Raw genomic sequence first — 12,243 nt, forward strand, 5'->3', positions numbered from 1 at the left:
GAGTGTCTTACAAACATCCATGCCTGTTACCACTATGCTTTCCTACTCCTTTTAGATTGATCTTATCCCTCCCCCACACTATCCCATTCCTTTTTTTTTTCCCCCTCCAAGTGTGGTATCGTCAACCATGTTCCTGCACAGTCAGACACATCCGTTACACAGGGGGCGCATTTATAAGATTATCTCAGGGAAGGAACTTTTTTTTTAAAAAACATATCCAATTGTGAAACTTATTTTTATTCTAAGGGTACCGTTACACCTAGCGATGCACCAGCGATCCCGACTAGCGATATGACGCGGTCAGGATCGCTGGTGCATCGCTAGGTGGTCGCTAGTGAGCTGCCACTCAGGCAGATCTCACCAGCGACATCGCTGGGGACGGGGCTCGCTACTTACCTGTCAGACGCGGCGATCCTGCGTCCTCCCGCCCGGCTCCACGCGTCGCTCGTCGTCACAGCAGGAAGCGCCGCAGGAAGTGACCGACGAGGAATGGTCCAGCAGCTTCTCGCGCGATCAGCGATAACCAGCGGGGGAGCCGAGCCGGTTGGAAGTATCACATGCAGCGATATCGCTAGCAATATCGCTGCAACGTCACAAAATCGGTGACTTTACAGCGATATTGCTAGCGATATCGCAGTGTGTAACGGGGGCTTAAGATCTATTAAAATGTACTTTGCTCATGGGACATCCTGTAAGTTTGTTTCCATATGAAAAGGTTCATCATTATGTTTGAGAAGGAAAAGATGGATTTTTGGTTCTTACCGTAAAATCTCTTTCTTGGAGCCTTCATTGGGGGACACAGATTACCATGGGTGTATGCTGCTGCTGCTAGGAGGCTGACACTATGCAAAAAACAAGAGAATTGACTCCTCCCCGGCAGTATACACCCACCGACAGATACCAAGTACCTCAGTTGGTGAGAAAGCAGTAGGAGAAGCCACGGAACAATAAACATACGGTATGTACCAACCGAACAAGGGACTCAAGGACCCAACACGATACAATTTAAACAGGGAGGGTGCTGTGTCCCCCAATGAAGGCTCCAAGAAAGAGATTTTACGGTAAGAACCAAAAATCCATCTTTCTTTATCGCCTTATTGGGGGACACAGATTACCATGGGACGTTCCAAAGCAGTCCCAAGGGCGGGAACAGCAATAAGGAACGAAAGAACAGGAAGGGCTTAGGTCGGCCGATGCGCCACCGCCGCCTGCAGGACCTTCCTACCAAACGACTGCATCAGACGAGGCCTGGGCATGAACCCTGTAGGACCTCGCAAACGTATGCAAAGACGACCAGGTCGCGGCCCTGCAAATTTGCAGAGCCGAAGCCTGGTGTCGAACGGCGCACGAAGCTGCCACCGCCCGGGTGGAGTGAGCCCTCACTCCCGAAGGCGGTCGTTTTTCCTGAAGACGGTATGCTTCCAGAATAGTAAAACGAATCCTAGTAGAACGAATCCAGCGAGCGATCGTGGATTTGGATGCCGGAAGCCCTTACCGGTGACCTCCAGAGATGACCAGCAATGAATCGGATTGACGAAAAGAAGCAGTCCTAGCGAGATAAACACGCAAGGCTCTAACAACGTCCAGTTTGTGGAGAGACTTCTCAAAAGGGTGAGAAGGAGCAGGACAAAATGATGGAAGACTATATCCTCGTTGATGTGGAAGGAGGATACCACTTTTGGGAGAAAAGAAGGAACGGGCCTGAGGACGACTTTATCCTGATGGAGGACCAGATAAAGAGAACGACATGACAGGGCCGCTAATTCAGAAACTCTTCTGATGGATGTTATGGCAATTAGAAAGGTTACCTTCCATGACAGAAAAGACAAAGGAATGTCCTGGATGGGCTCAAACAGTGCTTTTTGGAGAGCGCTAAGAACGAGATTGAGATCCCACGGTTCTATCGTGAATGATGAGGAGGAGCCACATGAGCGACTCCTTGGAGGAATGTCAACCTGCGGTAAGGAAGCGAGCTCCCTTTGAAAAAAGGGATAGACAAAGCAGAAACCTGGCCCTTGAGAGTACTGTGAGATAGACTCGAATCTAAGCCAGACTGGAGAAAAACCCAGTATGGACGGAATGGAAAAGGACATTGGAAAGACTCTTATCGTCGCACCAACGGAAAAAAGGGCCTTCCAATGCCTAAGGTAGATAAAGGAAGAGGCTGGTTTCCTGGCTTAGATCATCGTCTGAATCACCTGGTTTGAAAAACCTGAAACTCTTAAGATTGCAGCCTCGATGGCCCTGCCGTTAAATTCAGAGAACGAGAATTCTTGTGGTAAAGGGGGGCCTTGCGAGAGAAGATCCGGACGGTCTGGAAGCCTCCAGGGGACGTCCGCGAGCATGTTCACCAGTTCCGCATACCAAGGCCTCCTTGGCCAGTCTGGAGCCACAAGAATCACTGGCACCCCTTCCGATTTTATCTTCTTGACCACTCTTGGGATCAAGGCAAGACGTGGAAACAGATAAGGAAGTTGGAACTGGGACCACGGAATTCACCGCAAGCGACGGCTAGAGGGTCCCTGGACCTGGCTACGAAACGCGGAAACTTGTGGTTCATCCGAGATGCCATGAGGTCGACATCCGGATAACCCCAGCGCTGGCATATCTGATCGAAGACCGTGGACTGAAGATACCATTCGCCTGACGCTAGTCCTTGACGACTCAGAAAATCGGCTGCCCAGTTTTCCACCCTTGGAATGTGCACAGCGGAGGTTGTTGGAACGTACCGTTCTGCCCAGCGCAGTATCTTGGCCACTGCTGACATCCTTGGTTGCTGCGCGTGCCGCCCTGATGGTTTATGTACGCCACAGCCGTGGCGTTGTCCGACTGAATGCGGACCGGCTTGCCGATGAGAAGAGGTAGCCAGCGAAGAAGGGCCAGGAAGATTGCTCTGATTTCGAGACGATTAATAGGGAGCAGGGCTTCCTGTGGATTCCAGCGTCCTTGGGCCGTTCTCTGATGGAAAACTGCTCCCCAACTTAGAAGGGTGGCATTGATGGTAATGACTTGCCACTGGAGCGGGAGGAAGGACCTCCCCTGGAGGACTGACGTAGGCATTGCCCACCAAGTCAGGGAATGCCTCACTCTGAGAGGGAGGAGAATGGGGCGGTCTAAGGACAACGTCGTCTTATCCCAAGCTGAGAGGAGGGACAGCTGAAGTGGGCGAAGATTTAACTGTGCAAAAGGCACTGCCTCCCTGGAAGCCACCATCTTCCCCAGAACTTTCATGCCGAGCCGAAGGGGAATGGGCTTCAGCCGTTTGAGGGCTTGAGTTTCTTTGGACAGAGGCGCAAATTTTTTCCCTCGGAAGAAACACCCGGGGCAGATTCGTGTCGAGTTCCATGCCTAGGAAGGTCAGACGCTGAGTGGGTCTGAGAATGGACTTTTCCTTGTTGACTAACCATCCGAGACGGCCGAGGGTATCCAGGGTTATGGGAAGACTCAGGAGACAGTCTTGAAGGGACGAGCCTTTGATCAAGAGATCGCCCAGATAAGGGATGATAAGAATCCCCCTGGATCGAAGGATGGCCGTGACCGTTGCCATCACCTTCGTGAAAACACGGGGAGCAGAGGCTAGGCCGAAGGGAAGAGCCGTGAATTGATAGAGATTTTCCTGAGACTCCATTTTGAAGTGGAGAATCTTCACATGACGAGAGAGCAACTTGAGGTCCAGGATTGGTCGAAGGGTCCCGTCTTTTTCGGGACTACGAAAAGATTTGAGTAGAACCCTGAAAAACCGTTCGTCTGAGGGAACGGAAACAATCACTCCGGCGGAAAGAAGGGAGGAGATGGGGCTGGGAAGCAAAATCGATCTTGCATCCGGATGCGATGATTTCCCTGACCCAAGCATCGTCGACAACAGACAGCCAAGCGTCCGCGAAAAAGGAAAGTCTGCCTCCCACCCTGGAAAAACTTCCAGGTGGGGTGACCCGTCACTTGGAGGAGAACCTATCGGAACGGACACCTGAAGACCTGGAGTATTGTCCTCTAGATCTCCAGCGGGGAGCAGGTTTATAAGATGTTTTTTTTTTTTTTTTTTTTTTTTTATTTTTCCCTCTTCTTCTTCTGCTCTCGCTCCGTAGAGCCGGAAGGCCGATCATGCTGGGTAGATTTTTCTGTGGACGAGAAGGCACAAAAGGGCCTAAACGGCCGGAAACCCTTTTTGGCCTAGACTGAGGGAGAGAAGTGCTCTTACCACCAGTGGCATCCGAAATTATTTGATCTAGCTTGGCTCCAAAGAGCCGAGAACCATGGAAAGGCAGATTGGTAAGCAACTTTTTAAAGGTGGTATCTGCATTCCATGACTTTAGCCAAAGGACTCGGCGTACGGCTACTATGTTGCTGTTAGCCCTTGCTACGCACCCAGCCGCATCCAAGGAGGCGGTTAAGAGGTATTTACCGGCATGATTAATTTGATCTGCTAGATCTGCCAGCTCGTCCTGGGGAGCTGCCGCTAAGATGCCTCTGCGAAGAATTTTTGCCCAAGCTGAAATGACTTTTGCCACCCAGGCGGAAGTGAAAATAGGACAGAGAGAAGCTCAGGGATAGAGCAGTCTTAGAAGCTATACGAGAGACGGAAGGAACCACTTCGGGGGCTTTGGTCCATTTTGTGAGCAGATCCACATCAAAGGGATACAGGACATCTAAGTACCTGCGGCCTGAAAAGCGTTGTTCAGGGTGCTCCCAATGTTTGGTTAGAGTAGTATCGAACTCCTTGCTGTTCGGAAAGGTTCGGGATGGAGGCTTCGCTCGTTTAAATGGAATAGAACATTCCTGAGAAGGCTTGTCCTGCGTAATTTCCAAAGTTTGGAAGATGGCAGAAAGAGGACTATCGACCATATTCCGCGTTTTAGATATGTTATCTGCCTCTGAACTAGATCCCGATTGGGGATCGTCGTCAGACCTAGGGTCGTCCTCTGAAGACGGAGAAGGACACCTGGGAGAAGCCGACGGGCCTAGCGAACTGGAAGACGAGCCAGACAGAACACGCTTCCTAGAAATCCTACTCGGCCTGTCCCTCTGAAGGTCGCGGTCAGGTGCGGACGACCCACCCTGAGAGGTGGTCGGTGCACAGGTGGCTGTAGATAACTGAGGCAAACGTTCTAAGACCTGGACCAGGGACTCAGAGACTTTAGTCAGATCGGGGACCGACTGCGACATTGCAACGGCCCGCTCTGGAAGGTGGGAAGTACCCTCATCCCAGGAATCATGTGCTCCTGAGAGGCCGACATAACTGAAGGGCTGCAGGACGGACAGATGACTGACCTGAAGCCCACTTCTTGTTACCGCGTGCACAGGCGTAATGGGAAACGGTGGGCTTGAAAGACAGAGCTGTTGCAGGAAAAGATACGCCTTATGGCTGCATTACACAGAAAAGAACTGCAGAGGGGGGCCAATTTGCCATTAAGCGCCGAGCCTACCGAGAATCTGACGCGCAGCCGGACCCTGACGTGTCCCCCAAGCAGCGCAGGAAGCAGAGAAAATTGCAGGAGAGAACTGGTTGTGAGTCCGGAGGGCGGGATTTGGCGCACGGAGGAGATTGGCAATAGCAGAGGGGGGGCGCGGTAGAAGAGAGAGTGACATCACCTAAAAAGAAAGACAAGCTGTGATAGGGTGGAGAGGGCGCGAGAAAAATGCGCGCTCAGAGAAGAAAGCGCGCCCAGTGTAACAGGGAGCGCGCTCAGAGCGGGGAAAGAGAAAGCGCGGCTGAAAGAGAAAGTGAAAGTGAGAGCGGTCTCTCTCCCCGCCCGAGCTTCTACACTGACACCCGCGGCGCCGCTAATTAAGGTGAGCCTGCGCTACCCTGCTAAATAATAAAGAGCCCCCTGAGCCCAGGAAGACCCCCGGTGTTATGTGCCTCTGTATTAACAGGGAGCGCGGCTGATATGAGAGACGCGCGGCTAGTAGGGGCGGGAGATTCAAATGCAGACTGATCTCCACTCTTGCTTCCTGAGACATGCGGGGCTAAGGGATCGTTCAGGATCTTACCTGACGTCCCTGAAGAGGAGGGCCACAGGGGCATGAGTAGGGAACAGGCCGCTGGGAGAGGTCCTCTTACCCGTGTCACGTAGAAGACGGCGTCCTTTTGTTGGGAGCGATGGCGACCACCGTCTTCCTCTCAGCCCTGTCCTGGGATAGGGATGAGGAGTTGTTTTGGCAAGGACCGGCCACCTGTCGTCCGCCCATAGCACCGAATGGTGATATGGAAAAAGTCCTGCCTGCGGTACTGAGAGTTGCGATGTGGGCGACACCACACTGCTCGCTCAGCCACATGATATGGGAAAGCAGGGTGAACATTGACCCCCTGTTTCCCGGTGTAGAATCTGGAAAATAAATGGGAAAAGATTAATACACACACACAAAACCTAAAAGAAAATGGTTAGATGCGGATCTTCCCGGTCCGCCTCCTACAGACACTAAGCACAAACTGAGGTACTTGGTATCTGTCGGTGGGTGTATACTGCCGGGGAGGAGTCAATTCTCTTGTTTTTTGCATAGTGTCAGCCTCCTAGCAGCAGCAGCATACACCCATGGTAATCTGTGTCCCCCAATAAGGCGATAAAGAAAACTTACTCAGTTGTTGACTTTGTCCAGGGTTTTAATTTTGGCCCATTGTGTATTTCTGTTTGACATCCCTGCCGTACGGTCCATTTAATTAGTCTCCTTAGTGGACTCGAACTTGAGATCCTTGGTTTGCCTATACAACACACTGCAAATACTATTGTGACGGCCACCATGTAGAAGGCTTTTAACTGCTGAAGTGACACTTTACAGCCGCATTTCAGATAAACTGACTCATCAATTACCGTAGGCTATGTAACATCCCCGCGCTGCACGGAGCTGACTCAGCTACTGAGCCCACGCCATACAGTAAAAGCGCACATGTACGGCGACAGTTGTTAAGGAGTTAGAATGCACCACATTTATTACCATTGCTAATTCTGGATGATAAATAAGGCACATCTTTAGAAATCCTGACTACGACAACTAACATTTGGCTTGCAGAAGTCTACACCCAAAAAACATTGCATTGAAACCATGGGCATTTCCAGCTGAACCAATGCCTCTGTCGAGCTTGCTACAAAGTCTCTAAAACACACTCTAAATCACCATCAAAGCCTGTCCTCCTAGGAGCATCACTTTCCATTTACCAGAGGCACTTCACACATTAAGGCACACAAAGCTTAGACCTCAAATAATGAATGTTCTTCACTGTGTACAGATAAAATCAAACATCTCAAAGACAAGAAAGCATTTACCTGATAAATGACCATATCTGTGAGGAATATCCTTAGCCACAACCAAGTGTCAGTCTTCCATGGTAAACAAATTCGGGAGAACTCTACACATACATAAAATGAAGAGCAGGTGGGATTTGCAATTAATTTAAAAATAAAAAACTGTAAAGTCTTCTGGAAGTTTTAAAATGTGATGCATTTCCTCCCAAGCTATGTCCACCTAGTCTTGTGCTGCTGGTCTACATATCATGTACATATACTGATCATGAACATTAGTTTGGAAATGTGCATTACAATTGTAATTAGGTTGTTGTTGGTCCTGTTTTAATAATTTATTAATGCAGCGTTCTTCAACCAGTGGTTCAGAAGCCACACGTGCCTCCCTATCTCTTGGCAGCCGTAGAGACTTCTGTGCACTGGTGGGACCAGGGTCGTCATTGCAATAATTCTAACCACGCAGGGGAACAGATGTGAAGTAACTTGCAAGAGACACTGTCTTGATTGTTGAATGGAGTCTATCAGACCAAAATGACTGTTCAAATGAAGCACAGGAGTTTGATGCACCCTTGGTGTGGCCAAACAGTTCAGTGGGCCTTCCCAACTACTTGGCATTCCACCTACCTCTGTCCACTCTTCCCTGACTGACAACTTTACAGGAATCAGAGAAGAATAGAGATGAATGGGAAAAAAGTAGGTGGGAGGGTGCATTGAACTGCTCCGCCATACCAACTGAGGACCACCATGACTGATAAATACAGCACTAGTAAGGAGAGTGAAACTATGCCCTATGCCACATTCACACGTTCAGTATTTGGTCAGTATTTGACCTCAGTATTTGGTCAGTATTTTACCTCAGTATTTGTAAGCCAAATCCAGGAGTGGGTGATAAATACAGAAGTGGAGACGTGTCCTTAATATACATACAGTTGTGGCGAAAAGTATTGACACCCCTGCAATTTTGTCAGATAATACTCAGTTTCTTCCTGAAAATGATAGCAAACACAAATTCTTTGGTATTATTATCATCATCATTTAATTTGTCTTAAATGAAAAAACACAAAAGAGAATGAAGCAAAAACATTGATCATTTCACACAAAACTCCAAAAATGGGCCAGACAAAAGTATTGGCACCCTCAGCCTAATACTTAGTTGCACAACCTTTAGCCAAAATAACTGCGACCAACCGCTTCCGGTAACCATCAATGAGTTTCTTACAATGCTCTGCTGGAATTTTAGACCATTCTTCTTGGGCAAACTGCTCCAGGTCCCTGATATTAGAAGGGTGTCTTCTCCAAACTGCCATTTTTAGATCTCTCCACAGGTGTTCTATGGGATTCAGGTCTGGACTCATAGCTGGCCACCTTAGAAGTCTCCAGTGCTTTCTCTCAAACCATTTTCTAGTGCTTTTTGAAGTGTGTTTTGGGTCATTGTCCTTGCTGGAAGACCCATGACCTCTGAGGGAGACCCAGCTTTCTCACACTGGGCCCTACATTATGTTGCAAAATTTGTTGGTAGTCTTCAGACTTCATAATGCCATGCACACGGTCAAGCAGTCTAGTGCCAGAGGCAGCAAAGCAACCCCAAAACATCAGGGAACCTCCGCCATGTTTGACTGTTGGGACCGTGTTTTTTTCTTTGAATGCCTCTTTTTTTCTCCTGTAAACTCTATGTTGATGCCTTTGCCCAAAAAGCTCTACTTTTGTCTCATCTGACCAGAGAACATTCTTCCAAAACGTTTTAGGCTTTTTCAGGTAAGTTTTGGCAAACTCCAGCCTGGCTTTTTATGTCTCGGGGTAAGAAGTGGGGTCTTCCTGGGTCTCCTACCATACAGTCCCTTTTCATTCAGACGCTGACGGATAGTACGGGTTGACACTGTTGTACCCTCGGACTGCAGGGTAGCTTGAACTTGTTTGGATGTTACTCGAGGTTCTTTATCCAACATCCGCACAATCTTGCGTTGAAATCTCTTGTCAATTTTTCTTTTCCGTCCACATCTAGGGAGGTTAGCCACAGTGCCATGGGCTTTAAACTTCTTGATGACACTGCGCACGGTAGACACAGGAACATTCAGGTCTTTGGAGATGGACTTGTAGCCTTGAGATTGCTCATGCTTCCTCACAATTTGGTTTCTCAAGTCCTCAGACAGTTCTTTGGTCTTCCTTCTTTTCTCCATGCTCAATGTGGTACACACAAGGACACAGGACAGAGGTTGAGTCAACTTTAATCCATGTCAACTGGCTGCAAGTGTGATTTAGTTATTGCCAACACCTGTTAGGTGCCACAGGTAAGTTACAGGTGCTGTTAATTACACAAATTAGAGAAGCATCACATGATTTTTCGAACAGTGCCAATACTTTTGTCCACCCTCTTTTTTATGTTTGGTGTGGAATTATATCCAATTTGGCTTTAGGACAATTCTTTTTGTGTTTTTTCATTTAAGACAAATTAAATGAAGATAATAATACCAAAGAATTTGTGTTTGCAATCATTTTCAGGAAGAAACTGAGTATTATATGACAAAATTGCAGGAGTGTCAATACTTTTGGCCACAACTGTAGTAAGGACTCCGTCACACTAACGTTTAACAATTCGGTCCAATTTTGATCCAGAAAAGTCAGACAAGTGTGAGAGAGAGAGCGCAAGAGATTACATAGATACAGAAAGATAGATATAAATATGCAAATGAGATATATAATGACCAGTAAAGGCTAAGTATACAGTTGTGATTATCGGGGGAGCTCATGACATTTTTTTCAGAAAATAATTTAGCAAGTAATAAAATACATGTACAGTAAGCTACAGGCACTGTACTAATTATATATGTGGCTGACATCTGTATATCTACCTATTCTGTCTGTATATATCTATTCTAGCTATTCTATTCTGTCAGGTGACACTGTGATTTTATTGTACGCAGCAGATGAATTGACGGCTTTTCAAAGGACACCGATGTGTAAACATTTTTATCACACCCATTGACTTCTATTGGCGATTGTGATTCGAAATTCGCATTCACGTGCAGCATGCTGAGATTTTTTTTTAATCAGTCCGATTGCAATCCGAGCTGATAAAAAAAAAAAAAAATTGCAGATGAGCATTGATGCACTGAATAACATTGGTCCTAATGCAATCCAATTTTTAATCGGATTGCATTCATCCGATTTCATTGCAAGTGGGAGCGAGCCCAAACACTCAAACGGTCAGTATTTGACTTGTACCTTTATCGAGGGCTTCTGAGGAATGCAAAAGATCCCAGCACTCTCTTGCCATTTTAAAGCTTTCTAGGACTTCATTAGGGCTAGCAAGGTCATTTTTATTAACAATCACATGACGACTTCGACCTTTTCCGGAGAGATCTTCATCATCTGAGCTCTAAAGAACATAGCAATATATTAATCAACATAGTCCCATAAATACTCCACATATTCTGTAATGCAGCTTAGAGAGGACCCGTCACCAGGTCAAACATGAAACATTTTTGCTGTTATTAACCCTTCATGTTGCAGTCAATTTCCATTTTTTCCTCCCCTTCTTCTAAGAACCATAACTTTTTTACTTTTCCATCCACATAGCTGTCTGAGGGCTCATCTTTTGCAGCATGAATTGTACGTTTGAATAACTCCATTCAGTTCATCATGGGATACATTGGAAAATGGGGAAAAAATTCCCAGTGTGTTGAAATTGAAAAAGAAAAAAAAAAAGGTGCAATTCTAGAATTGTTTTTTTGAGTTCTTTATTTACCATGTTCACTTTACAGTAAACCTGACCAGGCAATATGATTTTCCAGGTCAGTACAACAATGAAGACACCAAACATGTATGTATTGTATAGAGCATCAGGGTGACCACAGCTCCATTTAAAGCGAACCTGCCCTCAACATTTTGCTAAGTAAAATGATATCTTGGTTGATGAAATTTGTCTTGTGGTTGTCATTTAATCTTTGTTTGCAGTTTTCAGTTAATGAGATTCTCGTGCTTTGCAGCGGCACGTGGGGGAGGCTTTATTTGGTGCTTTGGCTCATTGTCATCCTTGCGGACTTAAATGACAGGTCAATGAACCTTCAGGGGCCTGCCTCCTATTTTAAATTCTGTGCTTGCGCAGTTAATATTGTAGTCTTTACAAAAAATTTAACTACAGCAAAATGCTGCCCGCGCCTGCACAGTAGCATCTATCGCTTACTGAAAGATGCTACTCTGCATGTGGATCAGTGACCTGTCAGAAGCCATACTGGTGAATACCTAAGCAGAGAACCACATGGAGACCCCCCACAGGCCGCCCCCGGAGCACAAGCATATCATTATCTTAAAGCTGAAAATAATGATTAAACATCAAGCACAAGACGGATTTCATCAACCAAGGTATCACTTTAATCAGTTTAATGGCGTCAACCAGAACAATGCCTGTGATATACGGATGATAGGTTCGCTTTAAACTCGGGACCTCTTAGACATGGTTTGACATTACTTACTGATTGTAAGAATAATAAATAGCCTTTGTATGATAATCCCTTTGATATCCTTAAATGAGGCCACAACATTCCAGTAACAGTTAAACAAAAACATAGCACTCATTTTTCATTTAGTAGATGTAATTTGTTGTCACTACAGGAAACAATGCTGCTCGTGTAATAATTACTCAGACAAGATTTTCTGCATGTTTAGTTCAAAAGGAAATGACAAAGAAAGGAATCCAAAGTTACCATTGTTTTCTCCCTACTGTCTGCAAGTTTCCTCCGTTTGTGAATATGCTTGCCGGAATTTGTTTCAACTTCACTGAAAACAGTTGATGTGTCTTCCAGAAGCACAATAGGGATTTGGTTTGGAGAGTTGGGTCCTTTAAAACAAAACATGTTACCTTAAATAGCTATATACATGTTAAAGAGAACCTGTCATGTGAAAAAACTCAACCTGCAGATATGGGGTTAATCTGCATATTAATAGGGTTCTCAACCTGCCCGATTGCCCGCATTTGAGCCCCGGCTGCCGGGAGGAAAACAGGATT

General features: G+C 46.6%; 1 protein-coding gene across 5 annotated transcripts in view; it reads right to left on the reverse strand.

The window, feature by feature from the left end:
• The window catches only part of INTS10 (integrator complex subunit 10), an 82,845-nt gene that overhangs the window by 50,456 nt on the left and 20,146 nt on the right, over nt 1-12,243 (reverse strand). For all 5 annotated transcript variants that reach the window (XM_073543199.1, XM_073543202.1, XM_073543217.1 and 2 more), the window contains 3 exons: nt 11,942-12,075; nt 10,461-10,614; nt 7,263-7,345 (listed from right to left, as the gene is read on the reverse strand). In XM_073543199.1, the coding sequence (XP_073399300.1) occupies nt 7,263-7,345; nt 10,461-10,614; nt 11,942-12,075 (371 nt within the window). The remainder of the gene's footprint in view (nt 1-7,262; nt 7,346-10,460; nt 10,615-11,941; nt 12,076-12,243) is intronic.

Source organism: Dendrobates tinctorius, unplaced genomic scaffold, assembly GCF_039654945.1.
Source record: "Dendrobates tinctorius isolate UK_male_01 unplaced genomic scaffold, ASM3965494v1 ptg000011l, whole genome shotgun sequence".
NCBI classification, from domain to species: domain Eukaryota; kingdom Metazoa; phylum Chordata; class Amphibia; order Anura; family Dendrobatidae; genus Dendrobates; species Dendrobates tinctorius.